Raw genomic sequence first — 27239 nt, forward strand, 5'->3', positions numbered from 1 at the left:
ACTTTACGGGAAATCTATAGGCTTTGAGGCCGTAAATGCCAGCGACTTGAAAAGCTAATACATCGGGATTCCCGACATTCCCGACTAGGGAAGCCAACCCACAGAGGCAGAGAAGTGCTGGGCCTAAATGATGACCATTGAAAACAGCGGGAGAATAGCCTACGCATGTGCATTGTTTTCTTATTCACCAGTTCGGACATGTTTGCAGAGGCACAGTCAGTTCAAACAGGAAACACAACACACAGCAGGAAACCCTTTTCCTGGCTGATGTACAGCACACTGTGTGTATTTGAATTGCAGCAGATGGCGCAGCAGGCGACCGCCTATACCGCCTATGCCAAAAGCCAGCCCTGACCGTACCTTAATCATAACTTCACTTTAATCCCAACCATACCTTAACCCTAACCTCACTTTAACCCCAACTGTACCTTAACCCTAACCTCACTTTAATCCCAACCGTACATTAACCCTAACCTCACTTTAATCCCAAACGTACTTTAACCCTAACCGCACTTTAACCCCAACCGTACTTTAACCCTAACCTCACTTTAACCCTAACCTCACTTTAACCCCAACCGTACCTTAACTCTAACTGCACCCTAACCCTAACTGCACCTTAACCCTAACCTCACTTTAACCCTAACCTTACCTTAACCCTAACCTTACCTTAACCCTAACCTCACTTTAACCCTAACCTCACTTTAACCCCAACCGTACCTTAACCCCAACCGTACCCTAACCCTAACTGCACCCTAACCCTAACTGCACCTTGACCCTAAACTCACTTTAACCCCAACTGTACCTTAACCCTAACTTCAGTTTAACCCTAACCTCACTTTAATCCCAACCTTACCTTAACCCTAACCTCAGTTTAACCCTAACCTCACTTTAACCCCAACCGTACCCTAACCCCAACCGTACCCTAACCCCAACCGTACCTTAACCCTAAGTGCACCCTAACCCTAACTGCACCTTGACCCTAACCTCACTTTAACCCCAACTGCACCTTGACCCTAACCTCACTTTAACCCCAACCGTACCCAGGGCCGGCTCTAGCCATGCTGGTGCCCTAGGTGAAATGACTCCCTGGCGCCCCCCATCCTGCCACCCTGCCACTGGATTTCAAACTGGCCCTTAAATTTCAATAAATCCCCCAAAATTCTGGTTTCATAACAGAAGACAAAATGGGAATGGCGTCCACAATCCCAGGTGAAGAAAACGCAGTTCAGTTCTGAGCTCAAAGTGTTGATCAAAGCTGGTTTCATTTCATCCCAGACACAGAAAAATGTCATAAATGACTTTTGAATGCAGGTATTTCTCCCTCCTGTCACTTTGTCTTTTCTACTGTTCATGGAGGGCGTTACAGCACTTCTTTGTGTTTTAGCAGCTAAACCAGTCAAGACATACTGTCCTGTTATTGTCAGATTCTCTTCAGCTGGTTGATAGACTTTCTGGAACGAGAACAGAAGAAACACTGTTGATTCTTGGAAATATTTTTTATTCATTTTCATAAACATTCACTTGGTTGACACACCTAATCAGTAAAATCTCCTAACAGATGTTTCTATCTCAGCAGTCACGTGATTCTCACACTCGACTTGTTAAACCAGCATGTCAACAAGAAGAATCATTTCATTTGCAGTGCATTAAAAAAAAATCATAGTTACAAAGTACTGGAAACCAAATCAACAAACAGCTGTTCAGCGACAAAGAAGGACGAGTGCAAACACACTTCTGACTCCATTAAGCAGCAAAACAGGAAGAGCAAAAATATGTTACAGGAAATACTGAGTGAAGTTAAGAATTAAAAAAATAAAAATGCAACAAAATATTTTATAAATGTGGAGTTCTTGAGAAAAAAAGAAAAAAAGACACATCTGTTGTTTTTCAGCTGATGTTGTCACACTGAGACCTGGAAAGAGAGTCATAGCCCCGCCCACATGGTTTGAGTGACAGGTGATCTGTGGCCAGTGCAGTGCAGAAACCCAACAGAAACAAGCGCTTACCAACACAGATGTTATAGAAATAGACGACAGAGGTGCTTTAATCCCTCCTGTCTACTTGGGCTCACAAAACTCTGCAGTGGCTCCGTTACTGCAAAGCCAAAGTCCAGCATGGAGAGGCTGAGTGAACGTGGTCTGGACTCTGTGGAGGAGAGTCATGGTTTCAGAGACGCTGTAGAAGGACAGAATACCTGCTGTGTGATCCAGGTACACTCCCACTCTGGAGGACACAGGGAGCGGGATTTTAGTTTGGATATTGTTGTGTCTGAAGTAACAGTTCATGTCGTAACAAACCAATGACCAAGATTTGTCATTTTGTCCAAATGCACATTCAGCCCCGCCCCCTGTTCTGCTGATATCCTGATATGAGACTGCTATATCAACTATCCCCTTCCTCTCCACCTCCCAGTAACAACGTCCAGTCAGACTCTCTCTGCTCAGGACCTGATACAATCCAGTAAATCTGTCTGGGTGACTGGGATATGACTGTTGATGTGTCATTGCTTTTACTTTTCTGTTCCCCTCAGATAATGACAGCCATGTGTTTGCTGTGTTTGGATCCAGTGTGATGTGCCATGAATATTGTAAGAACTCAGCTCTGGTCTTGGGCTCTGGATGTGACAGTAGAACATCCACTTCAGTCACTGTCAGTGAGATCTTGGACCATTCCTCACTGAGAAGCTCCTGTAGTTTGTCTCTCTGCTCTGACACAGCTGCAGTCACATCCTCAAAGTAGCTCAGAGGACGGATGTTGATGCTGGGTGAGTGTGTAGATTCACTGAGACATGAGAGCGAGGGGTAACTCTGTAGAAAATGGATGTGATCCTGTGTGTGTGAGAGCTGCTCCAGCTCAGCGTCTTTCCTCCTCAGCTCAGCGATCTCCTGCTTCAGCTTCTCCTGAACTTCTTCAGCCCGACTCACTTCCTTTTCCTGCTGGGATCTGATCTGCTGCTTCACATCAGACCTTCTTTTGTCAATCAAACTGATCAGCTCAGTGAGGATCACCTCACTGTCCTCCACTGCTTTATCAGCAGAGCGACTGATGGCCTCCACCTCCTGCTGAAGCACCTTCACGTCTTTCTTTCTGTCCTGGATTCTCTGCTGGATTTTTCGCCGACTCAGCCCAAGCTCTTTCTGCCTCTCTTTCCTTTCTGCTGCAGCTGAGACTTTGCGGTGGACTTTATGTTCATCCATGGCACAGAGAGAACAGATACACTGCTGATCAGTGCGGCAGAAGATCTTCATCACCTCATCGTGACGAGAGCAGATGTTCTCCTGAAGCTTCACGGTGGCTTCCACCAGCTTGTGTTTCTTTAGTGGAGCTGCATGGTAGTGAGGCTGGAGGTGCTGCTCACAGTAAGAGGCCAGACACGTCAGACAGGACTTGAGGGCTTTCAGTTTCCTCCCAGTGCAGACATCACAGGCCACATCTCCAGGTCCAGCGTAGCAGAGATCAGGAGGAGCAACTTGGAGTCCCATCTTCTTCACTTCCTCCAGTAACTCTGCTAACATGGTGCTTTTCACCAGGACAGGCCTCGGTGTGAAGGTTTGTCTGCACTGCGGGCAGCTGTAGATTCTCCTGTGCTCCTCTCCATCCCAGCAGTCTTGAATACAGCTCATGCAGTAGCTGTGTCCACAGGGAAGAGTCACCGGATCCTTCAGCAGATCCAGACAGATGGAACAGCAAAACTTTGCCGAGTCCGGCTGAATTCCTCGCTGCGCCATTTCCCCTCTCAGTCACAGTGAACGTCTGCTAGTTTCACTTTCTACCAACAGATAAGAGTTGTGCTCTGATCCAAAGCAAACAGCAGCTTTTCCTCACAGTCTCTCGCTGATCTGCTGTAAACGGGCTTGTGGGCTCTTGTCCTTCACACTGTGTTGTTTCCACTCGTCTTTAAACTGTCAGACCTGAGAAGAAGGAAATATCTGGGCAGAATAAAACTCGTAAAGTTTGAGGTCAGACAGAAGAGGGAGGGGTTCAGCTGCTGAGTCACTCCAGATGAGGAGTGCTCTTAAAGAGGCAGTGTGTGTTTAGCTCTTATTTACAACATGAAGAGAAGTTTATGACAAAAATAATTAAACTGTTCCATCTCATTTTCATCTTCACCCAACAGCTAATATGATCTCCAGTTGTATGATGACCCTCCTGTCAGTGACAACTCAGTCAACTCAACAGATCCAACAGATCCAGTCTGAAAAATGTAGATCTGGTTTACTGCACAGTGTTTACTCTGCAAAATAACAAGAAACATGGAAACTATTTTGTAAGAAAGATGGTAAAAAAAAAAAAAAAAAGTCTAGAGTGATATAAAGAGACTTATGGAAGTGAAACCAAACTCCATTCATGCTGCAACACTCCTTTAACCCCTTCAGCTCCAACTTCCTCCTAAAACTGCCTCAGAAAAAGCTTCAAAGTTAGAAAACATGTTTGTTTTCCCAAAGTCCCACCATGTCACATAGATACCCAGTGTTGGGCAAGCTGCTTGGAAAATGCAGTGAGCTGAGCTGGACACTGTGACTGTGACTGTACATTACATGAAGCTTCACTCCACTGAAGCTCCCACCAGAGAAATGCAGCGAGCTGAGCTACAATAACATGACTAAATGTAGCTCAACTACATCAGAGATACTTTTTTTTTAAACATCAAATCAACTTCATCCCAAGTCATTGCTCTCTTAGTGATCAATAAAACTGTCAACTGTCAAAAAAAAAAAAAAAAAAAACAGCAAGTCCGCAATTTGCGTTTCAAAGTCACGTTTTTGCCCAAATTTTCACTTTACGGGAAATCTATAGGCTTCGAGGCCGTAAATGCCAGCGACTTGAAAAGCTAATACATCGGGATTCCCCAACATTCCCGACTCGGGAAGCGAACCCACAGAGGCAGAGAAGCGCTGGGCCTAAATGATGCCCATTGAAAACAGCGGGAGAATAGCCTACGCATGTGCATTGTTTTCTTATTCACCAGTTCGGACATGTTTGCAGAGGCACAGTCAGTTCAAACAGGAAACACAACACACAGCAGGAAACACTTTTCCTGGCTGATGTACAGCACACTGTGTGTATTTGAAGTGCAGCAGATGGCGCCGTAGGCGACCGCCTATGCCAAGAGCCGGCCCTGACCGTACCTTAATCCTAATTTCACTATAATCCCAACTGCACTTTAACCCTAACCTCACTTTAATCCCAACCATACTTTAACCCTAACCTCACTTTAATCCCAACCATACCTTGACCCTAACCTCACTTTAACCCCAACTGCACCTTGACCCTAACCTCACTTTAACCCCAACCGTACCTTAACCCTAACCTCACTTTAACCCCAACTGCACCTTGACCCTAACCTCACTTTAACCCCAACTGCACCTTGACCCTAACCTCACTTTAACCCAAACCGTACCCAGGGCCAGCTCTAGCCATGCTGGTGCCCTAGGTGAAATGACTCCCTGGCGCCCCCCCATCCTGCCACCCTGCCACTGGATTTCAAAGTGGCCCTTAAATTTCAATAAATCCCCCAAAATTCTGGTTTCACAACAGAAGAAAAATGGGAATGGCGTCCACAATCCCAGGTGAAGAAAACGCAGTTCAGTTCTGAGCTCAAAGTGTCGATCAAAGCTGGTTTCATTTCATCCCAGACACAGTAAAATGTCATAAATGACTTTTGAATGCAGGTATTTCTCCCTCCTGTCACTTTGTCTTTTCTGCTGTTCATGGAGGGCGTTACAGCACTTCTTTGTTTTAGCAGCTAAACCAGTCAAGACATACTGTCCTGTTACTGTCAGATTCTCTTCAGCTGGTTGATAGACTTTCTGGAACGAGAACAGAAGAAACACTGTTGATTCTTGGAAATATTTTTTATTCATTTTCATAAACATTCACTTGGTTGACACACCTAATCAGTAAAATCTCCTAACAGGCGTTTCAATCTCAGCAGTCACGTGATTTTCACACTCGATCTGTTAAACCAGCATGTCAACAAGAAGAATCATTTCATTTGCAGTGCATTAAAAAAAATCATAGTTACAAAGTACTGGAAACCAAATCAACAAACAGCTGTTCAGCTACAAAGAAGGACGAGTGCAAACACACTTCTGACTCCATTAAGCAGCAAAACAGGAAGAGCAAAAACATGTTACATTAAATACTGAGTGAAGTTAAGAATCATAAAGAGCTTTTAGCAGCAAAATAAAAATGCAACAAAATATTTTATAAATGTGGAGTTCTTGAGTAAAAAAGAAAAAAAAGACAGATCTGTTGTATTTCAGCTGATGTTACACTGAGACCTGGAAAGAGAGTCATAGCCCCGCCCACACGGTTTGAGTGACAGGTGATCTGTGGCCAGATGTTATAGAAATAGACAACAGAACTGCTTTAATCCCTCCTGTCTACTTGAGCTCACAAAACTCTGCAGTGGCTCCGTTACTGCAAAGCCAAAGTCCAGCATGGAGAGGCTGAGTGAACGTGGTCTGGACTCTGTGGAGGAGAGTCATGGTTTCAGAGACGCTGTAGAAGGACAGAATACCTGCTCTGTGATCCAGGTACACTCCCACTCTGGAGGGCACAGGGAGTGGGATTTTAGTTTGGATATTGTTGTGTCTGAAGTTACAGTTCATGTCGTAACAAACCAATGACCAAGATTTGTCATTTTGTCCAAATGCACATTCAGCCCCGCCCCCTGTTCTGCTGATATCCTGATATGAGACTGCTATATCAACTATCCCCTTCCTCTCCACCTCCCAGTAACAATGTCCAGTCAGACTCTCTCTGCTCAGGACCTGATACAATCCAGTAAATCTGTCTGAGTGACTGGGATATGACTGTTGATGTGTCATTGCTTTTACTTTTCTGTTCCCCTCAGATAATGACAGCAGTGTGTGTGCTGTGTTTGGATCCAGTGTGATGTGACATGAATATTGTAAGAACTCAGCTCTGGTCTTGGGCTCTGGTTGTGACAGTAGAACATCCACTCCAGTCCCTGTCAGTGAGATCTTGGACCATTCCTCACTAAGAAGCTCCTGTAGTTTGTCTCTCAGCTCTGACACAGCTGCAGTCACATCCTCAAAGTAGCTCAGAGGACGGATGTTGATGCTGGGTGAGTGTGTAGATTCACTGAGACATGAGAGCGAGGGGTAATTCTGTAGAAAATGGATGTGATCCTGTGTGTGTGAGAGCTGCTCCAGCTCAGCGTCTTTCCTCCTCAGCTCAGCGATCTCCTGCTTCAGCTTCTCCTGAACTTCTTCAGCCCGACTCACTTCCTCTTCCTGCTGGGATCTGATCTGCTGCTTCACATCAGACCTTCTTTTGTCAATCAAACTGATCAGCTCAGTGAGGATCACCTCACTGTCCTCCACTGCTTTATCAGCAGAGCGACTGATGGCCTCCACCTCCTGCTGAAGCACCTTCACCTCTTTCTTTCTGTCCTGGATTCTCTGCTGGATTTTTCGCCGACTCAGCCCAAGCTCTTTCTGCCTCTCTTTCCTTTCTGCTGCAGCTGAGACTTTGCGGTGGACTTTATGTTCATCCATGGCACAGAGAGAACAGATACACTGCTGATCAGTGCGGCAGAAGATCTTCATCACCTCATCGTGACGAGAGCAGATGTTCTCCTGAAGCTTCACGGTGGCTTCCACCAGCTTGTGTTTCTTTAGTGGAGCTGCATCGTAGTGAGGCTGGAGGTGCTGCTCACAGTAAGAGGCCAGACACGTCAGACAGGACTTGAGGGCTTTCAGTTTCCTCCCAGAGCAGACATCACAGGCCACATCTCCAGGTCCAGCGTAGCAGAGATCAGGAGGAGCAGCTTGGAGTCCCATCTTCTTCACTTCCTCCAGTAACTCTGCTAACATGGTGCTTTTCACCAGGACAGGCCTTGGGATGAAGGTTTGTCTGCACTGCGGGCAGCTGTAGATTTCCTTGTGCTCCTCTCCATCCCAGCAGTCTTTAATACAGCTCATGCAGTAGCTGTGTCCACAGGGAATAGTCACCGGATCCTTCAGCAGATCCAGACAGATGGAACAGCAAAACTTTGCCGAGTCCGGCTGAATTCCTCGCTGCGCCATTTCCCCTCTCAGTCACAGTGAACGTCTGCCAGTTTCACTTTCTATCAACAGATAAGAGTTGTGCTCCGATCCAAAGCAAACAGCAGCTTTTCCTCACAGTCTCTCGCTGATCTGCTGTAAACGGGCTTGTGGGCTCTTGTCCTTCACACTGTGTTGTTTCCACTCGTCTGTAAACTGTGAGATATGAGAAACAGGAAATATCTGGGCAGAATAAAACTCGTAAAGTTTGAGGTCAGACAGAAGAGGGAGGGGTTCAGCTGCTGAGTCACTCCAGATGAGGAGTGCTGTTAAGGAGGTAGTGTGTGTTTAGCTCTTATTTACAACATGAAGAGAAGTTTATGACAAAAATAATTAAACTGTTCCATCTCATTTTCATCTTCACCCAATAGCTAATATGATCTCCAGTTGTATTATGACCCTCCTGTCAGTGAGAACTCAGTCAACACAACAGATCCAACAGATCCAGTCTGGAAAATGTAGATCTGGTTTACTGCACAGTGTTTACTCTGCAAGATAACAAGAAACATGGAAACTATTTTGTAAGAAAGGTGGTAAAAAAACAAGTCTAGAGTGACATAAAGAGACTTATGGAAGTGAAACCAAACTCCATTCATGCTGCAACACTCCTTTAACCCCTTCAGCTCCAACTTCCTCCTAAAACTGCCTCAGAAAAAGCTTCAAAGTTAGAAAACATGTTTATTTTCCCAAAGTCCCACCATGTCACATACACTATATTACCAAAAGTATTCGCTCACCTGCCTTTACTCATACTATGAACTGAAGTGCCATCCCATTCCTAACCCATAGAGTTCAATATGATGTCGGTCCACCTTTTGCAGCTATTACAGCTTCAACTCTTCTGGGAAGACTGTCCACAAGGTTGAGGAGAGTGTTTATAGGAATTTTTGACCATTCTTCCAAAAGCGCATTGGTGAGGTCACACACTGATGTTGGTCGAGAAGGCCTGGCTCTCAGTCTCCGCTCTAATTCATCCCAAAGGTGTTCTATCGGGTTCAGGTCAGGACTCTGTGCAGGCCAGTCAAGTTCATCCACACCAGACTCTGTCATCCATGTCTTTATGGACCTTGCTTTGTGCACTGGTGCACAGTCATGTTGGAAGAGGAAGGGGCCCGCTCCAAACTGTTCCCACAAGGTTGGGAGCATGGAATTGTCCAAAATGTTTTGGTATCCTGAAGCATTCAAAGTTCCTTTCACTGGAACTAAGGGGCCAAGCCCAGCTCCTGAAAAACAACCCCACACCATAATTCCTCCTCCACCAAATTTCACAGTCGGCACAATGCAGTCTGAAATGTACCGTTCTCCTGGCAACCTCCAAACCCAGACTCGTCCATCAGATTGCCAGATGGAAAAGCGTGATTCATCACTCCAGAGAACGCGTCTCCACTGCTCTAGAGGCCAGTGGCGGCGTGCTTTACACCATTGCATCCGACGCTTTGCATTGCACTTGGTGATGTGTGGCTTGGCTGCAGCTGCTCGCCATGGAAACCCATTCCATGAAGCTCTCTGCGTACTGTACTTGGGCTAATCTGAAGGTCACATGAAGTTTGTAGCTCTGTAGCAATTGACTGTGCAGAAAGTCGGCGACCTCTTTGCACTATGCGCTTCAGCATCCGCTGACCCCTCTCCGTCACTTTACGTGGCCTACCACTTCGTGGCTGAGTTGCTGTTGTTCCCAAACGCTTCCATTTTGTTATAATAGAGCTGACAGTTGACTGTGGAATATTTAGGAGCGAGGACATTTCACGACTGGATTTGTTGCACAGGTGGCATCCTATGACAGTTCCACGCTGGAATTCACTGAGCTCCTGAGAGCGGCCCATTCTTTCACAAATGTCTTGTTTCACAGTCTGCATGCCTGAGTGCTTGATTTTATACACCTGTGGCCAGGCCAAGTGATTAGGACACCTGATTCTGATCATTTGAATGGGTGAGCGAATACTTTTGGTAATATAGTGTATATACCCAGTGTTGGGCAAGCTGCTTGGAAAATGCAGTGAGCTGAGCTGTACACTGTTACTGTGACTGTACATTACATGAAGCTTCACTCCACTGAAGCTCCCATTAGAGAAATGCAGCGAGCTGAGCTACAATAACATGACTAAATGTAGCTCAACTACATCAGAGATACTTTTTTTAAATATCAAATCAACTTCATCTCAAGTCATTGCTCTCTTAGTGATCAATAAAACTGTCAACTGTCAAAAAAAAAACAACAAAAAAAAACAACAGGAAATCCGCAATTTTCGTTTCAAAGTCACGTTTTCGCCCAAATTTTCACTTTAGGGGAAATCTAGAGGCTTCGAGGCCGTAAATGCCAGCGACTTGAAAAGCTAATACATCGGGATTCCCGACATTCCCGACTCGGGAAGCCAACCCACAGAGGCAGAGAAGTGCTGGGCCTAAATGATGCCCATTGAAAACAGTGGGAGAATAGCCTACGCATGTGCATTGTTTTCTTATTCACCAGTTCGGACATGTTTGCAGAGGCACAGTCAGTTCAAACAGGAAACACAACACACAGCAGGAAACACTTTCACTGGCTGATGTACAGCACACTGTGTGTATTTGAAGTGCAGCAAATGGCGCCCTAGGCAACCGCCTATGCCAAGAGCCGGCCCTGACTGTACCTTAATCCTAACTTCACTTTAATCCCAACCGTACTTTAACCCTAACCTCACTTTAACCCCAACTGTACCTTAACCCTAACCTCACTTTAATCCCAACCGCACCTTAACCCTAACCTCGCTTTAATCCCAACCGTACCTTAACCCTATCCTCGCTTTAATCCCAACCGTACCTTAACCCTATCCTCGCTTTAATCCCAACCGTACCTTAACCCTAACCTCGCTTTAATCCCAACCGTACCTTAACCCTAACTGCACCCTAACCGAACTGCACTTTAACCTAAATTCGCTTCCCCTACCCCCAACACTAACCCTTCCCCAAATTCTCATCCTGAACCCAAATCTCTACGCCCCCCCTCCACCCCACCCCACCCTAATCCCTCATTCCCCACCCCGTTTCCTCTAAGGCCTTAACCCGTCTCTGCCCTCTCCAGAACTGGACCCATCACATCACCTATCCTCCTCTTCCAAGCCTGTAGGCCAGGGCATTTTAAATCAGTCCTTGAACCCTGAACCCCAACCGTAACCCTAACACTAACCTCCCCCGAACCCTAACTGTACCGTAACCCTAATGTCACCTCAACCAAGCAGTTTAGCTGACATTCGCTAACAAGCTAAGAGGCTAACAGGCTCATGATTAGCCAACAAGCACTCACGTATGTGCACATGTGACGCTGGCCCTGGTTAGTGTGGCTTGTCAATGTAAAACTTGCCAGTGACATGCTTCCCCCTGGTGGAGCGGCGGGTGTATTACATGCTGTGCCGTGACGTCGGCTTGGCCCACCTGTGTTTATGACAGCAGACGTAAAAGATTTCAGTCAGTCAACAAACAAACAGCCAGACCAGCAGCTTTGTCTTCTTCAAAATAAAACGTTTAACCTGTCGGTTTTTCTTCTCTCTCTCTCTCAGAGGCCTGAGGGTCGGCCGTCCTTCGCTGAGCTGCTGGAGAACATCAGAGGCCTGGCAGAGCAGCAGGAGTGACACACACACACACACACACACACACACACACAGTTCTCACACTGTATTTTTCCGCTGTATTTTAACTGCTGTAAATTATTTTTTTAAATAAAATGATTTTCTCATAAAAAAATTATTGTCTGTCTTAAATTGAGTCTCTGACTTTTTTCCCTTTTGAGAGTGAAGCCTCTTGTTTCCCCGTTCTTTAAATTTTTATTTAATTTTTGTTATCATTATAATTATGTTTATTATTGTTTATTATTATTATTATTATTATTATTATTACCATCATTATCACTGTATCATAAACCACTGGCATACAGTTGTGTTGTCATTTTTTCTCATTTTCACGGAATTTAATATATATATATATATATATATATACATATATATATATATTTTTTTTTTATTTTTTTATTTTTTTAAGTAATGTTCTAATGACTGTTCTAATGTTTAATTTTTTTTGATAACTTACTGATCACCTTTTTTTTTTTTTTTTTTTTAGAAATTTAAGAACTCATCACCCGGTTTCAAAGGGTTAATTTTCCTGTGAATTAAGTCACTAGAGTTGTCACAGTGAAGAGTTTAATACTTATTTAGTTATTTGATTTTTATATTTATTTGCTTGTTGGTTTGTTTACTTATTTATTTATATGACTGACAGTAGTTTAGTCCTCTAATATTTTTTATAAACACATCATAACATAAAGTACACATTATAACTTAACTCTTAAAACTTAAAAATAAATTTAAAAAACTTAAACACTCAAACTCAAACTGAAGCCTGTTGGAATACGGGATGATGACGTCACTGCGTCACGTATGGGCGGGGGGGGGGGGGGGGGGGGCGCGAAGCGGGGTGTTACTATGGCGACGTCTTGGGTGACAGGTAATGGCAGGGGGACACACGCAACACACACACACGCACACACACGTGCACACACACGCTAATGAGGGTCAAGTTGTCCTCTCCGGTGACCGTGAGACGCCCCCCCCAACACACACACACACACACACACACACACACACACACACACGCAGTTATGCCAGTGTTTACGTTGCCTGATCACAGAAGCTGGGAGCCGATCAAAGCGATAACCGACACGGAATTCCTTCAGTAAGGTGTGTGTGTGTGTGTGTGTGTGTGTGTGTGTGTGTGTGTGTGCCGAGTCCACACGCTTCTTTGTAGGACTTCAGTGTGTGTGTTGGTTTGTTTATTGTCGTCGCTGAAAACCACCATGAGCTCCTGCCTGCTGTGTGGCTGCTGCTGCTGTTATCTCTATAATATCCCTGTAATATTCCTGTAACATTCCTGTAATATCCCTGTAATATTCCTGTAACATTCCTGTAATATTCCTGTAATATTCCTGTAATATCCCTGTAACATTCCTGTAATATTCCTGTAATATTCCTGTAACATTCCTGTAATATTCCTATAGAGAGGTACAGAGCCTGCCGTGTGACTGTATGATATTTTGTATGATAAGTTGATGTTGCTGTAGTGCACCTCTGACGCCAGACAGTGAGTTTATAGCGGCTTCATGTTGTTTTACATGGAGTTTAAATAACAAACTACATTTATTCACCTGAGCGGAGTGGCTGGTTCATGTACTTGTACTTTTTAAAAGCTTTTTCTTAACCTAAAAGTACTTTTTTTGCTTGAGTGTGGTGCTTAGCGATATTTTAGATATCTGTTAAATATCAGAAAATGAGGTACACTAAAGAATTGAGTTAGAAGAGCTGTGTGGGGAAAAAACGACGTCTTATAAAGTTACTGTTTCTTTGAAGTATTTTTTTTTATTTTTAACTTTTTACAGTACTTATGAGTAAAGTATCCGTGAAGTAACAGGACACTGCGTGTGGAGTAGCGCTCTGTAGTTCTGTTTGCTCCGCTGGTTTTAGGGTTTCAGATCCTGTAATATTCCTGTAATATTCCTGTAATATTCTCATATTTCCTTTTGTTTTTTTCCACCTTTCTTTCTTCACCCGTTCATCTTTCCTCTTTTTCTTGTTTGTCATTCCTTCTGCTTTACTTTCCCTCTTTCTTTACTTTGGTTTTCTTTCTTTCTGTGTTTGTCTGTTTTTCTTTATCCTCTGATTCCTTCCTTCCTTCCTTCCTTCCCTTTCTCCTTCCCTCCTTTCTCCTTCCCTCCTTCCTTCCTTCGTGCCTTCCCTCACATTCTTCCTTTCCTACTTCCCTCTCTTTCCTTCCTTTCCTTCTTCCTTCCCTCTTTCCTTTGCTTCCTCCATCCTTCCTTCCCTCCACCTTCCCTCCTTCTCACCTTCCCTCCTCCCTTCCTTCCTTTCCACCTTCCCTCCTCCCCTCCTTCCTTCCTTTCCATCTTCCTTCCTTCCTTCCTTCCTTCCTCCCTTCCTTCCTTCCTTCCTCTCCATCTTCCCACCTTCCTTCCTTCCTTCCTTTCCATCTTCCCTCCTTCCTTCCCACCATCCATCTTCCCTTCCTTCCTTTACACCTTCCCTCCTTCCTTCCTTCCTTCCTTTCCATCTTCCCACCTTCCCGGCTCCCTTCCTTCCTTTCCACCTTCCCTCCTTCCTTCCTTTCTTTCCTCCTTCCTTCCTTTGTTTCCACCTTTCCACCTTCCCTCCTCCCCTCCTTCCTTCCTTTCCATCTTCCCTCCTTCCTTTCCACCTTCCCTCCTCCCTTCCTTCCTTCCTCCCTTCCTTCTTTTCCACCTTCCCTCCTCTCCTCCTTCCTTCCTTTCATCTTCCCTCCTTCCCTCCCTCCTTCCCTCCTCCCCTCCTTCCTTCCCACCTTCCTTCCTTTCCACCTTCCCTCCTCCCCTCCTTCCTTCCTTTCCATCTTCCCACCTTCCCGCCTCCCTTCCTTCCGTCCTTTCCATCTTCCTTACTTCCTTTCCTCCTTCCTTCCTTCCTTTCCATCTTCCCTTCCTTCCTTTCCACCTTCCCTCCTCCCCTCCCTCCTCCCCTCCCTCCTTCCCTCTCTCCTTCCTTCCACCCCCCCAGTGTGATGGAGCGCTATGAGAGCCTGCAGCTGGTGGGGGAGGGGAGTTACGGCTCCGTGCTGAAGTGCCGTCACCGGGACTCGGGCCGCCTCGTCGCCATCAAGAAGTTTGTGGACTCGGACGACGACAAGACGGTGAAGAAGATCGCTCTGCGGGAGGTCAAGCTGCTGCAGGTGCCTGTCAATCAACCCGTCAGTCACACCTGAGCCGCCTCACTCTCACTCTCACTCACCTTCTTCTTCTTCTTCTCTCCACAAAGCAACTGCGTCACGACAACCTGGTGAACCTGCTGGAGGTGTGGAAGCGCCGGCGCCGCTGGTACCTGGTGTTTGAGTTTGTGGAGCGCACCCTGCTGGACGAGCTGGAGAGACACCCGCACGGCCTGGACCAGGACACCTGCCGGCAGCACCTGTACCAGATCCTGAGGGCCACGGCCTTCTGCCACCAGCACAGCGTGAGCTCAGGGCCCCGGCGTGTGTGTGTGTGTGTGTGCGGACATACTGCGATCAGCTAGCTATTGAATATTCAATATTCAGTCAGATGGAAAAAAAAAAGATGGTCTGTGAGAGACATGAATGGGGTTTTCCTCATTCTTAAAAAAATAACTCATGACATAGATAGATAGATAGAAATAGAAATTCTTATGTTACAGCAGCATCAATAGAAACATAAAGTAAAATTAAATGGTAACACTTTACAATAAGAGTACAACAGTTAACGTTACTTAATGTTAGTTAATGCTGTAATGGTTAATTAACTGTTAGTTAATTATTATTATGGCATTTACTAATGTGAATAATATCTAAAATAACCCTTAAATAACATATAAATTAATACCTTAGCATGAACAGCATTAGTTAACGGTTAGTTAACCGTTACTTAATGTTTATTAACTGTTACTTAATGTTTATTATGGCATTAACTAACGTTAATTGTTGTACTGTTATTGTAAAGTGTTACCAATTAAATAGAATAGAATAAATGCAGAAATATATACAATAAAGACTATAAACAGTAAAAATATAGACATCTTAGAATATGAGATATGAAATATACAGATGGTTGTAATAGAAAAAAAAACAGTATGAATGTATGTTAACCTAAGATATAATATATAAATAATGAATAAACAGTTAATAAATTTCTTGCACATTTTTTTATAACCTGAAAACAATCTGGGTCATTCATTTTTTTTTTTTTTTTTTTTTTTAATAAACTCCATGTTACTTGAACATTTTCCCTGAGCTCCATCATTGTTTATGTGCTCATGTGCCCCCTGCAGTACTCTAACGTACCACCAGGGGGACGAGTACCCCCATCTGAGAACCACTGTGTTAGCACATGTGTTGTGTTGCAGTTTTTTTTATCTTGTATTTTTTTTTCCATCTGTGTGTTTGTGTGTTCCTCGTCTGTGTTTGGCTCTCAGGTCGTCCACCGCGACATCAAACCGGAGAACATCCTGGTCTCGCAGAGGGGCGTGGTCAAGCTGTGCGACTTCGGCTTCGCCCGCGCCATGGCGACGCCCGCCGAGGACGCCGACTACACCGACTACGTGGCCACGCGCTGGTACAGAGCGCCCGAGCTGCTGGTGGGAGACACCAAGTACGGCAGGTAAGAGTGTGTGTGTGTGTGTGTGTGTGTGTGTGTGTGTGTGTGTGTGTGCTGAATCATGAATCAGCATGTCATTAAAAACCACAATCACCATAAAGTGAAATAAAAAATAAATCAGTTAAAAAAAACCTAAAACTGAACCAAAACTCTCTTGTCGCCATGGAAACCAACAACTCAAAAAAAAAAAAAAGAAGAAAATCAGTTGTTGTTGTTTTTTAGTTGTTGTGCTTGTGTTTATGTCGTTGTTTGTTTAATTGTTTGTTTTCTTAGGTGAAAAAATACTGTTAATACATTTGTATATTTTTATATTATTTTATGTCATTTTATTCGTTTGGTCAGCTGCAACTAAAACGTAAATATTTGTAAAATAAGTGAATATAAAAATAAACAACTAAATAAAATAAAATAAAATAATAAATAAACAACTAAATAAATAAATAATAAATAAATAAATAATCATACAAATAATATAAGACAAAATAAGTTAAAACAAAAAATCCTTAAATAAATTCATCCTGTGAAAATAAACTAAAATTACAGTGAAACTGAAATAAAACTAATCCAGATCTAAAATGTTCCTGGTGTGTGTGTGTGTGTGTGTGTGTGTGTGTGTGTGTGTGTGTGTGTGTGTGCAGGCCGGTGGACGTGTGGGCCGTGGGCTGTCTGTCCATGGAGATGCTGACGGGACAGGCGCTGTTCCCCGGAGAGTCAGACCTGGACCAGCTGCACCACATCACCAGGTGCTTCGGTCAGTGCGCACACACACACACACGCACACACACACACACACACACACACACGTTTACTAAGGTCACTCTGGGGGAGACTTACATTCATTTCCTGGAGACTTACGCCAACCATCACCACTATGTGCCTAACCCTTACCCTTGAACCCTTAACCTTAACTGTTAACACTTAACCTTTAACCTTAACCATGATCCTTAACCCTGAACTTTAACCCTGAACCTTAAACCCTTAACCTTAACTGTTAACCCTTAACCTTGACAATCACCCCTTAACCATAACCCTTAAGTTTTACCCGTAACCCATAACCATAACTATTAACCCTTAACCTTTAACCTTAATCATGATCCTTAACCGTTAACCTGAACCTTAACCCTGAACCTTGACCCTTAACCCTTAACCTTAACTGTTAAGTCTTAATCTTAATTTACCTTAACCGTAATCCATAACCTTGACCCTTAACCCTTAACCTTGACCCTTAACCCTTAACCACAACCACAGACAGACACACACATGCACACACTGCGGCATCTTGTCAGATAAACCATGTACAGCCTCAGACTTCCTTCCCTCCTTCTTTCCTCCATTCCTTCCCTCCCTCCTTTCCTTCCTTCCTTCTTTTCTTCCTTCCTTCCTTCCCTGCTTCCTTCCTTCTGTTCTTCCCTCCTTCTCTCCTCCCTTCCTCCTCTGTCCCGTTGTTTCAGTCCGACCTGAGGGTGACTGCTCTTTTCACAGCTGTGAACGCACCAGAGTTCAGGTGTGGTGAAAGCAAGGTAACAAGCTGTTGTTCCTCCACTCTCATTTGCTGTTGTTGCTCCACTCTGATTGGCTGTTGTTGCTTCACTCTGATTGGCTGTTGTTCCTCCACTCTGACTGGCTGTTGTTGCTCCACTCTGATTGGCTGTTGTTCCTCCACTCTGACTGGCTGTTGTTGCTCCACTCTGATTGGCTCGGCTCCAGGTCACCTGACGACTCACCACCAGGAGCTCTTCTACAGAAACCCCGTCTTCTCTGGAGCCAGACTGCCTCAGGGTCCCGACCGAGTCCCGCTGGAGGCACGATACCCTGCAGTCACAGCCACTGCACTGGACCTGGCCCACGTACACACACACACACACACACACACACACACAGACGTAATGAGCTTTCATGTTGATGCAACCCCCATTCTGTTGGGCCTGTCCTCTCCACATAGAGGACAGTTGACAAGAACCGTGTCGTGTTTATAAATGAAGTTATATCACTTTATGAGCTTGTGTTGTATGAAGTTTAATGTTTTCCTGTGGGTTTGTAACCGGCTGCTGCAAAAGTGGAAGAAAGTGACCAGAGATTGAAAAAAAGGAAGAAAAAAGAAAAAAAAAATATCTGAAAAAAATCTAAAATTTACAGAGACAAGAGAGTTTAATGGTTTGGTTTTGTCATTTTTTATTTTTTTTTTTTTAAACATACTGACAAACATTGAATAGATCAGTCAGACAGACAGTCAGTCAGACAGACAGACAGACAGACAGGTCAGTAATACCTGTTTATTGTCTCTCAGTGTTGTCTGCAGATGGATCCTGTGAACCGAGCTCAGTGTTCGGACTTGCTACTGCATCCTCTGTTCACACACGACTCCTTCCACAGCAGGTACCTGTGTGTGTGTGTGTGTGTGTGTGTGTGTGTGTGTGTGTGTGTGTGTGTGTGTGTGTGTGTGTGAACAAACAGCGTGTTGAGTTGTATTTCAGTGTTTAGGTCACAGGCTGGCCGGCTACACACAGAAATGGAAGTTAGATCCTTGTGCTCAGGGGTACTTGGTCAGTATTGGATATCGTGTTGATACCAGGAATCAAACCAGCAACCTTGCAGCTGTTTCATGGCTTTGCCTGTCTTCTTGTGTGTTTGTCTAACTGTACAGGTTCATGGATGAGCTGAAGGCCATGATCCAGAAAGACCAGATGGAGAACTCGACCTTCCCCAAGATAACCAAAACCCCAAGGCAAGAAAGGGACGAGGAGGAGGGGAGGAACCAGGGAGGCAGAAACAAGAAGCAAGAAGCAGTGGAAGACAAGACCAGCAAGGTGAAGGAGAAGAGAGGGAAGGTGGAGGAAGAGGACAGGACAGTGAAACCAAAAGACAAGCAGAAGACCACCCGTAATACCTCAGACCATCTGACAGCTGCCAAACAATCCAAAACCTTTGATGCCAAACTCATCAGTAACGCAGCGAAGCCTCAAAGTAAACCCGGACAAGTCAACAGTGAGCAGTTAAGGAAGGATTCTGAGGTTTCCAAATCGTCTAAAACCTCAACCTCTGAGTCATCGGAAACCGAGACCAGGTTGATGAAGGTAAAAACAAAGCCATGGAGAACTTCAAACTCAGAGCCAAGTCAAGAGCTCAGGCAAAACACAAAACACACAGAGACAAATGTCCCGAAAATATCAACCACCAACCGTCCAGATACAAGGTCAACTCCAAAAGCCTCTTGGAAGACAACTGCTGATCATGTGAATGCCAACACAACACCGCAAAAGGCTAAAATATCCACTGCTGCACCAAAAACGTCTAAATCTTCAAGCAGTGACCATCATGCGGGCTTCAAGGTAACCGCCCCAATTACTTCTGTTCTTGCCAAGCCATGTGAGAAAATTTCTACCTCAGAATATCAGACGGATCGATCGACCTCAGAGACAGAGCAGAGAAGGGACCCAGAATGTGAAAACGTATCCTCGAACCCCAAACCCTCTGAGACTACCTCGGCGTCTGGTGCTAAAATGGCCAAAAACACCACATCTTCCTCCACAAACCCTTCAAAGACTCCGACCTCAGGTGTGTCAGAACAGTCCTCCACAGTTCAAATGGAGACATTTAGTGTCGGCGTATGTTTGAACACCACCGCTGTAACCACCCCCAAACCAAAAGTGTCCAAATGTACCCCAACTTTACACGCTAAACTCACTAATGAGTCAAAATCAAAGGGTCTTGCAAAAGATGACAAGCATATTGAAGTATTGACTGCAGCCAAACGGCAGGGTATTTGCAATGGCGCAAACAAAGAGACCAAGAAGGACCTCGGATGCCTGAAGGCTGGAGCTGTGCCTGCACCTACGAACAAGTCGGCAGCAAGCCAACTTCAGATCTCTGATGTCAGCGGAGACGCTAGTAATGTCTTGAGCAAAGACCTCAGCAGGGAGCCTGGGACCTCCGAGACCTCTGGCCTTGACAAGCACAGCGTTTTCAAATCCAAGACCACCACAGTGACCAGAGCAACCTCAACCAACCACTCCTTAAGATCCCTTCCTAAAACCAGCCAACCAAACACCACAGTTACCCTCAAACCAACCAGAGCCGCCAACAAGGAGAACAGCAAGAACCTAGCACGTTCTGAGTCCAGCATAACAACCAAGACTCTGATGAAACCAGTGTCCAAGGTTTCTGGAAGCTTACACATGGAGGAAAACCGCAACAACAAGGAGTCTGATCCGGATTTGAAAGGCGTGGCCGCCCAGTCCAGAACTTTGACCAAAACTAAGCCTGGAAACAATGCCAACGCAACACCTCCAAGCCCAGGGACTAAAACCACCACAGCTCCCGTTGGGGCAACTGAAGGAAATAACTCAGGAAGCAGCGACACAACAAATATATCCACCACGTCAAATCTGACAACCGTGACGCCTGAAACGACAACTCCGGACCACAAAGCGTCCCAAAGCTCCGTCCTTGAATCCAGCAGGGACACCGAAGACTCGTTTGATGTCGGTGAAAAAACCCTGAAAGCAACAAAAGAAACCTTCGCCACTGTGTTACCAAAACACCACTACCTTCCTCCTCCTCCCCCGCCTCCCTGTTCCTCTCCTCTCCTCTTCCCTCCGCCGTCCTTCTCCGTCACAAACACCTGTAACAACCTGGTGGCCAGCGGTGACCTCACCCAGGGGGCGGGGCTTCATTCGGGGACTCAAAGCCTCAGGTAGGATACTGATGTTCACTGTGTTCGGTCCTCGTCAACTCGTAAAGTCGAAAATTTCCACAGGGATTCAAACTAGCCTCTTTTTGGTGACCCTCAGATCTTTTAAAATTCCAAACTGGGGTTCACATCTGAATGATTTCATCCCACACGAGGCTTTTAAATTCTGTTTCTCCAGGTTTCCTGCAAACTACATTCTGTTGAAGGGGCATTGCGCGAAACTGAAGTGATGATCCTGTAGACTCAACTGAAAAAATGTGGAATAAGCACGTAAGGTGATGGTTGAGTCTGCATGGTTCTCATTGTCCTTGTTTCTGTCGACCATCTACAGTTTTTCGTGGTGCAGCTTTTATTGTGGAATTTGGAAAATGACAAACTGTAGAGCCAACAAAGCAGAAGCAGCTTCCTCTTCTCATCCTCGCTGACTGAGCTTTTATTGTGAAAGGTTCCACAGTCTGTCACTGATCATTTGTTCTCTGTAATGGATCTGATTTAGAGTGTAGTGAAGGACTGCGTATGTGTGTGTGTGTGTGTGTGTGTGTGTGTGTGTTTACAGGTGCACGGACAAGCCAAGACGACATGTTGATATTTATAGTAGATTGGCCCAGCAGTCTCTGTCCAGCCACACTGCACAGGTAATTGCGTGTGTGTGTGTGTGTGTGTGATCTTGCTGCCACTCAGTGTTAAATGCAGCAAAAATGTCACTGTGACTCCAGGTGATGTCAGACAGGAGTGTGATCCGCCAGCGCTCCTTCCTGTCCGACCACGGTAACCACGGTAACGTCCGCTTCCCAGACCTGAGGGGCGGCCTGCTGCCAGAGCTGAGAGAGAGAGACGGTACACACACACACACACACACACACACACACACACACACATACACACACACACAGTGGAGCTCCTCTGACCTGCAAGTGTTAAACATTTCATCAACTGAATAAAACCAGAAACACAAACATATTTTACATTTTCCTACTGAATCACAGGTAGAAACATCTATATCTATATCTATAATATATAAGGACATACAGATATAGACATATGGGTATATAGATATATATGTGTACTATGGGTCGTCACACTAAAGGAACAATTTCTCCAGAGTGTATGAGGCCCAACATTAGGAATTAACAAATTACTGATGTGTTATTGGTCATCACATCAAAGGAATTCAAAAATATATGTTAATTCAAAGATATGTTAAACCCTCACCAACAGAATGTAAAAATGATATATTATACAGTGCATATATTATAAATAGTATATTCTACAGTTGGTTATGATTGGCAGTGTGATAGTGTGGAGGTTTATGTTTTGTTGTGTTGATGTTTTTGTGTTTTTATATCACTGATTTTTATGCCATGACTCTTACACTCTGTTCTGTTATTATGTCACTTCATGTTTGCGAGTATATTTTTTTATGTTTTGTACTTTAATGTAAAGCACACTGAGCTTTCTTGTTTCTATATAAATCAAATCAGCATCGCCAAGATAAAGGTCGTCACACTAAAGGAGCTAATAAAGTGTGTGTGTTGGTGTGTTACAAGATGCTGCACCAAAGGGAAGAAGTGTGTGTTATTGTTGTGCTGTACAATAACTTCAAATAAATATGGATTTGTTGCAGCTCAGGGCACCAGACAGGACGAGGATCACAACATTTTTTTTTTTACTGTTTTTCCTACGACTGTTCATTTTGTCTCCAGGTGATGACATCAGAGGAAGCGGCTGTGATGTTTGTGTTTGTGATCTGATCAGTTTTATTCCTCACAGGGAAGCCGAGCAGAGGAACCCGGGAACAGAGGAAACACAAAGCACCGAACCCGTCCGACCCACCGGCCGACCGGCAGGAACACGACCCGAGCGACAGCGCCCCCTGCTGACGGCCGCCGCCTTCAGCAACAACAACAACAATAAACAACAGCAGTTTTATCAACACAACCTCAGTGTGTTGGTTTTGTCCACATGTACAGATCCTGTCACCGTTTCCCTTGTAACACACCCCCAGGGGCGCCGTAAATGGGGGAAAAGTTAGGACAATTCCAAGGGCCCTTGCCTGACAGGGGCCCCAAAAAATAGGTAAAAACTAATATAAAATTATTAAACCATCATCGAGTAATTTTTTTTTTTTTTTCATGGGGCCCAAAATTCCTGGCGGCACCCCTGCACACCCCCATTTAGCATTTAGCATTAGCGGTGGCTACATGTTGCTAATGTTTAAGTAAAACAACTCATCTGTAGGCTATTCTCACACACACAGTGCTCTATAAAATATAAAAAACAAATAAAACAATCATGATAAAAATATCCATTAAACACCAGCAGGCAGACAAGAGGCAGACAAATGAAAAAAAACTGTTTATTAACAACATTTGATACAGATCGGTTTAGCGTGTTGTAGCTTTTCAAGCAGCCAACATGTCCGTAAAATGTAAATTATTTATTGTTTTTTATTATTATCATTTTTTTTAAATCACTCTGACTGCAACACATACATGAAATTGTTTTATACATGTATTACAACAAATAAACGAGCTTTTGAAAGTGGACGATGCGTTAGCTTGGTTTGTTGTGTGACAGCAGATAAGCTAGCAGCACTAAAGAAGAAAATTCCCTCAGCAAAATGTCATGAAAACCCAAAGACCACGTAATATTACAGCAATAATCCCACAGATTAATCAATCAGTCGCTCTGTTTGTACATCTATGTAGCCTGTGTTTTACTTTAAAATACGATGCAACGCTCTTTACAAGAAAAAATAAAAAGCAACAAATCACAGAAAAGAGATTTTTAAAAAGCAGATCTGATCACCTGTTAGCTACCGTTAGACAGAAGCTAACATTAGCATTGAGCCACCTCCAAGCTAACGGTACTGTTTGATAGCATTACATGATATCAGTGAACATGGTGGATTTATTAAAGTCTGAAAACCCTCCGGCTGTGCTGAAGCTGGCAGAGTAACGTTAGCAGGGTAACATTAGCAGGGTAACGTTAGCAGGGTAATGTTAGCAGGGTAACGTTAGCAGGGTAACATTAGCAGGGTAACGTTAGCAGGGTAACATTAGCAGGGTAACGTTAGCAGGGTAACGGTAGCGGGGTAACATTAGCAGAGTAACAGCGATTCCTGATGAGGCCCATGTGGTGAAACGCGTTGCCAAACTTTTAACCAATAAATGATATTAAAGTGACCACATTTCTACATTTCTTCTACGTTAGCAGAGTAATGTTAGCGGGGTAACATTAGCAGGGTATTGTAGCGGGGTTACGTTAGCGGGGTAACGTTAGCGGGGTAACGTTGGCTGTCCTGCTGTGTTTTAATGTTCTGCTGTACTCAGGGACGTTCTGTGACCTTCTGCTCACTGGAACACAGTTTAACTCCAGGCTTTAGCAGGTGTATTTAAAAAAATGTGTCCAAGATGTTTGTTCATATTTCAGAATTAATTTGCGTCTTACCAATCACATCATGTAACGCTATCAAACAGTAACGTTAGCTAGGAAGTGGCTGAATGCTAATTTAGCTGTTTAACGGAAGCTAACGGGGGATCAGATCTGTAGTTTTACCCTGAAATATGAGGTGATGTCGCTCTGGAGTTTTAGTATTGATTGTTTTCTCAGTGCTGATCGATCAAGAAGCGGTGACATGATGATGTTTTTTTCAGATTATTTACTTTTATAAAAGACAACCTGCAGCGCAGCTACAACAACAAACAAAAAAGTAAAAAAAAATAAAATCTATCTGTTAAAAAAGGAGAGGAGTCGGTGCATAAATTCAGTCCCGGGACTCGTCTGAGGAGGACGAGCCGATGTTCCACGTTCCCCTCCGGTTCCACGACGTCGCACCGCGAGCTGCTACTGGCTGAGAGATGAAACTGTTGCCCGGCAACGGCCAGTACCCAGGCCACCCGGGGGCGGGGCCGGCAGGATACGCTCTGCTATTGGCCAGGAGGTAGTGGAGGAGGAGGGAGGCCTGAGGGGAGAGGTTGCTGCTGATTGGTCCCCCGTAGGCTGGCTGCGTCCTGATTGGTGTTCCATTGTCCTGGGGCGTTGGCCTCTTGGATGGTGATTGGACAACTGGCTTTTTGGGCGGGGCCTGCGTCACCTGCTGGGAGTGGTTAGCCACACGTTAGCCGAGGAAGCTAGCAGCTAGGTGGCTAGTGCCGTTTGGTATCAACAGAGCTCATTTTCAAATCAGTTTCCTTATCGTTATCATTATTATTATTATTATTATTATTATTATTATTGAAAATGACAAGGAAATCAGAAAATAAATGAAAAAAAAACTAAGAAAAATTTCCACAAAACTATATTTATAATTATTATTATTACTTATTTAAAATTATGAGAAGAAATTAGGGAAAAAAATATTTTAAAAAATCAGGTCATTTTCTTTTTTCTCTCATTTTCAGGTCATTTCTTGTTTAGTTGCCGTATCCTGATGTTTTGAGAGAAATGACATGAATCTGCTCAGGTTTCAGAAGCGAACGTCAACACCCTGGCAGTGGTTTTGAAATGTCTTCGATGTTAAACGCTGAGGTGTCGTGCGGTGTGGTGCGGTGTCGTGCGGTGTCGTGCGGTGTGGTGCGGTGTCGTGCGGTGGCGGCGCCGGCTGCTCTGACCTGCTTGGCGTCTGGTGGCCCGGCCGTGGCGGCGGCGCCGGGGCTCGGCGTGATGTCGGGGTAAAGCCTGCAGGGCCCGTCCACCGCAGAGCCATCGACCTCCGGAGGCTGGAAACCTGACAGGGAGGGGTGGGGGGCCGCTGGGAGGCGGGGAGCGAGAGAGGACGTTAAAGGGGCAATACGTAAAGTTTTACTCCTGTTATCATAATAAAAACAAGACACATTTCCAACCAATCAGAGCCGAGATTCAACCTGATATCAAACCAAAGTAACAGACCTGACGCTCCACCTGGGGAAAGTGTGTCAGTGTCACGCTTTTGCGTTGCCATGGAGACACAACGACACGCTGGAGCCTCAGGTGGCAGCTAGCAGGTCAAGAGGGTTAAGGCTAAGGCTAAGGTTAAAGTTAAAGTTAAGGTTAAAGTTAAGGTTAAGGTTAAGGTTAAGGTTAAGGTTAAAGTTAAGGTTAAAGTTAAAGTTAAGGTTAAAGTTAAGGTTAAAGTTAAAGTTAAGGTTAAGGTTAAGGTTAAGGTTAAAGTTAAAGTTAAAGTTAAAGTTAAGGTTAAGGTTAAGGTCAGGGCTGTGCTGCATTACTGTCACCCTTTTTAATTTGGTTTTAATTTGATTTTAGATTTGATTTTGGTTCATGCTCGGATGGAAACGACATGGCGGTTCGTGGTTTTGGAGGGAACATCAAGGTGAAGGGTTAGGGTTATGGTTACCTAGCAACACAAACATGTTAAAAACAAACAGATTTTTTATTAAACTTGGATTTGAACTCCAGTCTCCCATCCGCCCCACTGTTGTGTGTGCACTCTGTCGCCCCCTGCAGACCACGTCATGTTACTGCTCCTTCATAAAACCGTACATTTGCATTTTTGACACCACGGTGACGCAAAACGTGACACCGACTCACTGCCCTCTAGTGGACCGGCCGGTGTATTACACACTTTGCTGTGATGCTGGAGCGAACAGCAGGAGGTCAGCAGAGTGGAAAATTAGTTCATCTCAACTTTAATCTGATTTTATATGAATCAAATAAAACAGGAGGCAGAGATCATGTGACTGGAAATAAGAGTTAAACAGTTAGTGTGTGTGTATGTGAGGGTGTGTGAGAGAGTGTGTGCGTGCATAAAGGTGTTATGCTATCTGATCTGTCAGTCTGCTGTTGCATATTTCATGATGACAGGTCAGAGGTGTTGGAAGAACACACACACACACACACACACACACACACACACACAACAGTGCCTTATTTATGTACATAGCGCTACCACGTCTCTAGAATTGTTAAATAAATTATAGCAGAATTATTGAGCTTTTTTAACCCCTTATTGTTTGACTTTCTGGCTGCAGAGTTTTAAATCTGTCATGTCTGTTTCCAGCGGGTTCCTTGACCTCTGACCTCTGACCTCTGACCACCAGGTCTCTGAATAAACAGTCTTGGAGCTGCATCAGTTGCTTTGACTGGAAAGCTGAGACTCTTGTGGATTCAATGAGCCACATTTGATTCCTGTGTGATGATGTTGGCCCCCATAGCAGCCATTTCACTGCAGGCAGAGACTTTTGTCAAACTGGACGTCGCTGTAGGAAATGACCTCTAGTGACCTCTAGGAGAATCACAGCCTCATCCGACTTTACACACACAAACTAGAGAGCGAGGCCGTTCAGAGGAGCTCTGC

General features: G+C 44.6%; 3 protein-coding genes across 4 annotated transcripts in view; 1 reads left to right on the plus strand and 2 right to left on the minus strand.

The window, feature by feature from the left end:
• Nucleotides 1–26777, plus strand: part of txk (TXK tyrosine kinase) — a 58769-nt gene extending 31992 nt beyond the window's left edge. Inside the window, exons 16-17 of one of the 2 annotated variants that reach the window (XM_030075966.1) lie at nt 11612–11715; nt 26764–26777. In XM_030075966.1, the coding sequence (XP_029931826.1) occupies nt 11612–11683 (72 nt within the window). In that variant the 3' untranslated portion in view covers nt 11684–11715; nt 26764–26777. Of the gene's footprint in view, nt 1–11611; nt 11754–26763 lie in introns of those variants that run through there. The other variant, XM_030075965.1, reaches the window with a different exon arrangement.
• LOC115376404 (tripartite motif-containing protein 16-like) lies at nt 1766–3728 on the minus strand. The gene has a single exon (XM_030075962.1). The coding sequence runs from the start codon at nt 3726–3728 to the stop codon at nt 2058–2060; it is 1671 nt and encodes a 556-aa protein (XP_029931822.1). The 3' UTR covers nt 1766–2057.
• Nucleotides 6387–8057, minus strand: LOC115376405 (tripartite motif-containing protein 16-like). The gene has a single exon (XM_030075964.1). The coding sequence runs from the start codon at nt 8055–8057 to the stop codon at nt 6387–6389; it is 1671 nt and encodes a 556-aa protein (XP_029931824.1).
• Nucleotides 26778–27239: the final 462 nt, after the last annotated feature.

This window comes from Myripristis murdjan, chromosome 18 (assembly GCF_902150065.1).
Source record: "Myripristis murdjan chromosome 18, fMyrMur1.1, whole genome shotgun sequence".
In the NCBI taxonomy this organism is placed as follows: domain Eukaryota; kingdom Metazoa; phylum Chordata; class Actinopteri; order Holocentriformes; family Holocentridae; genus Myripristis; species Myripristis murdjan.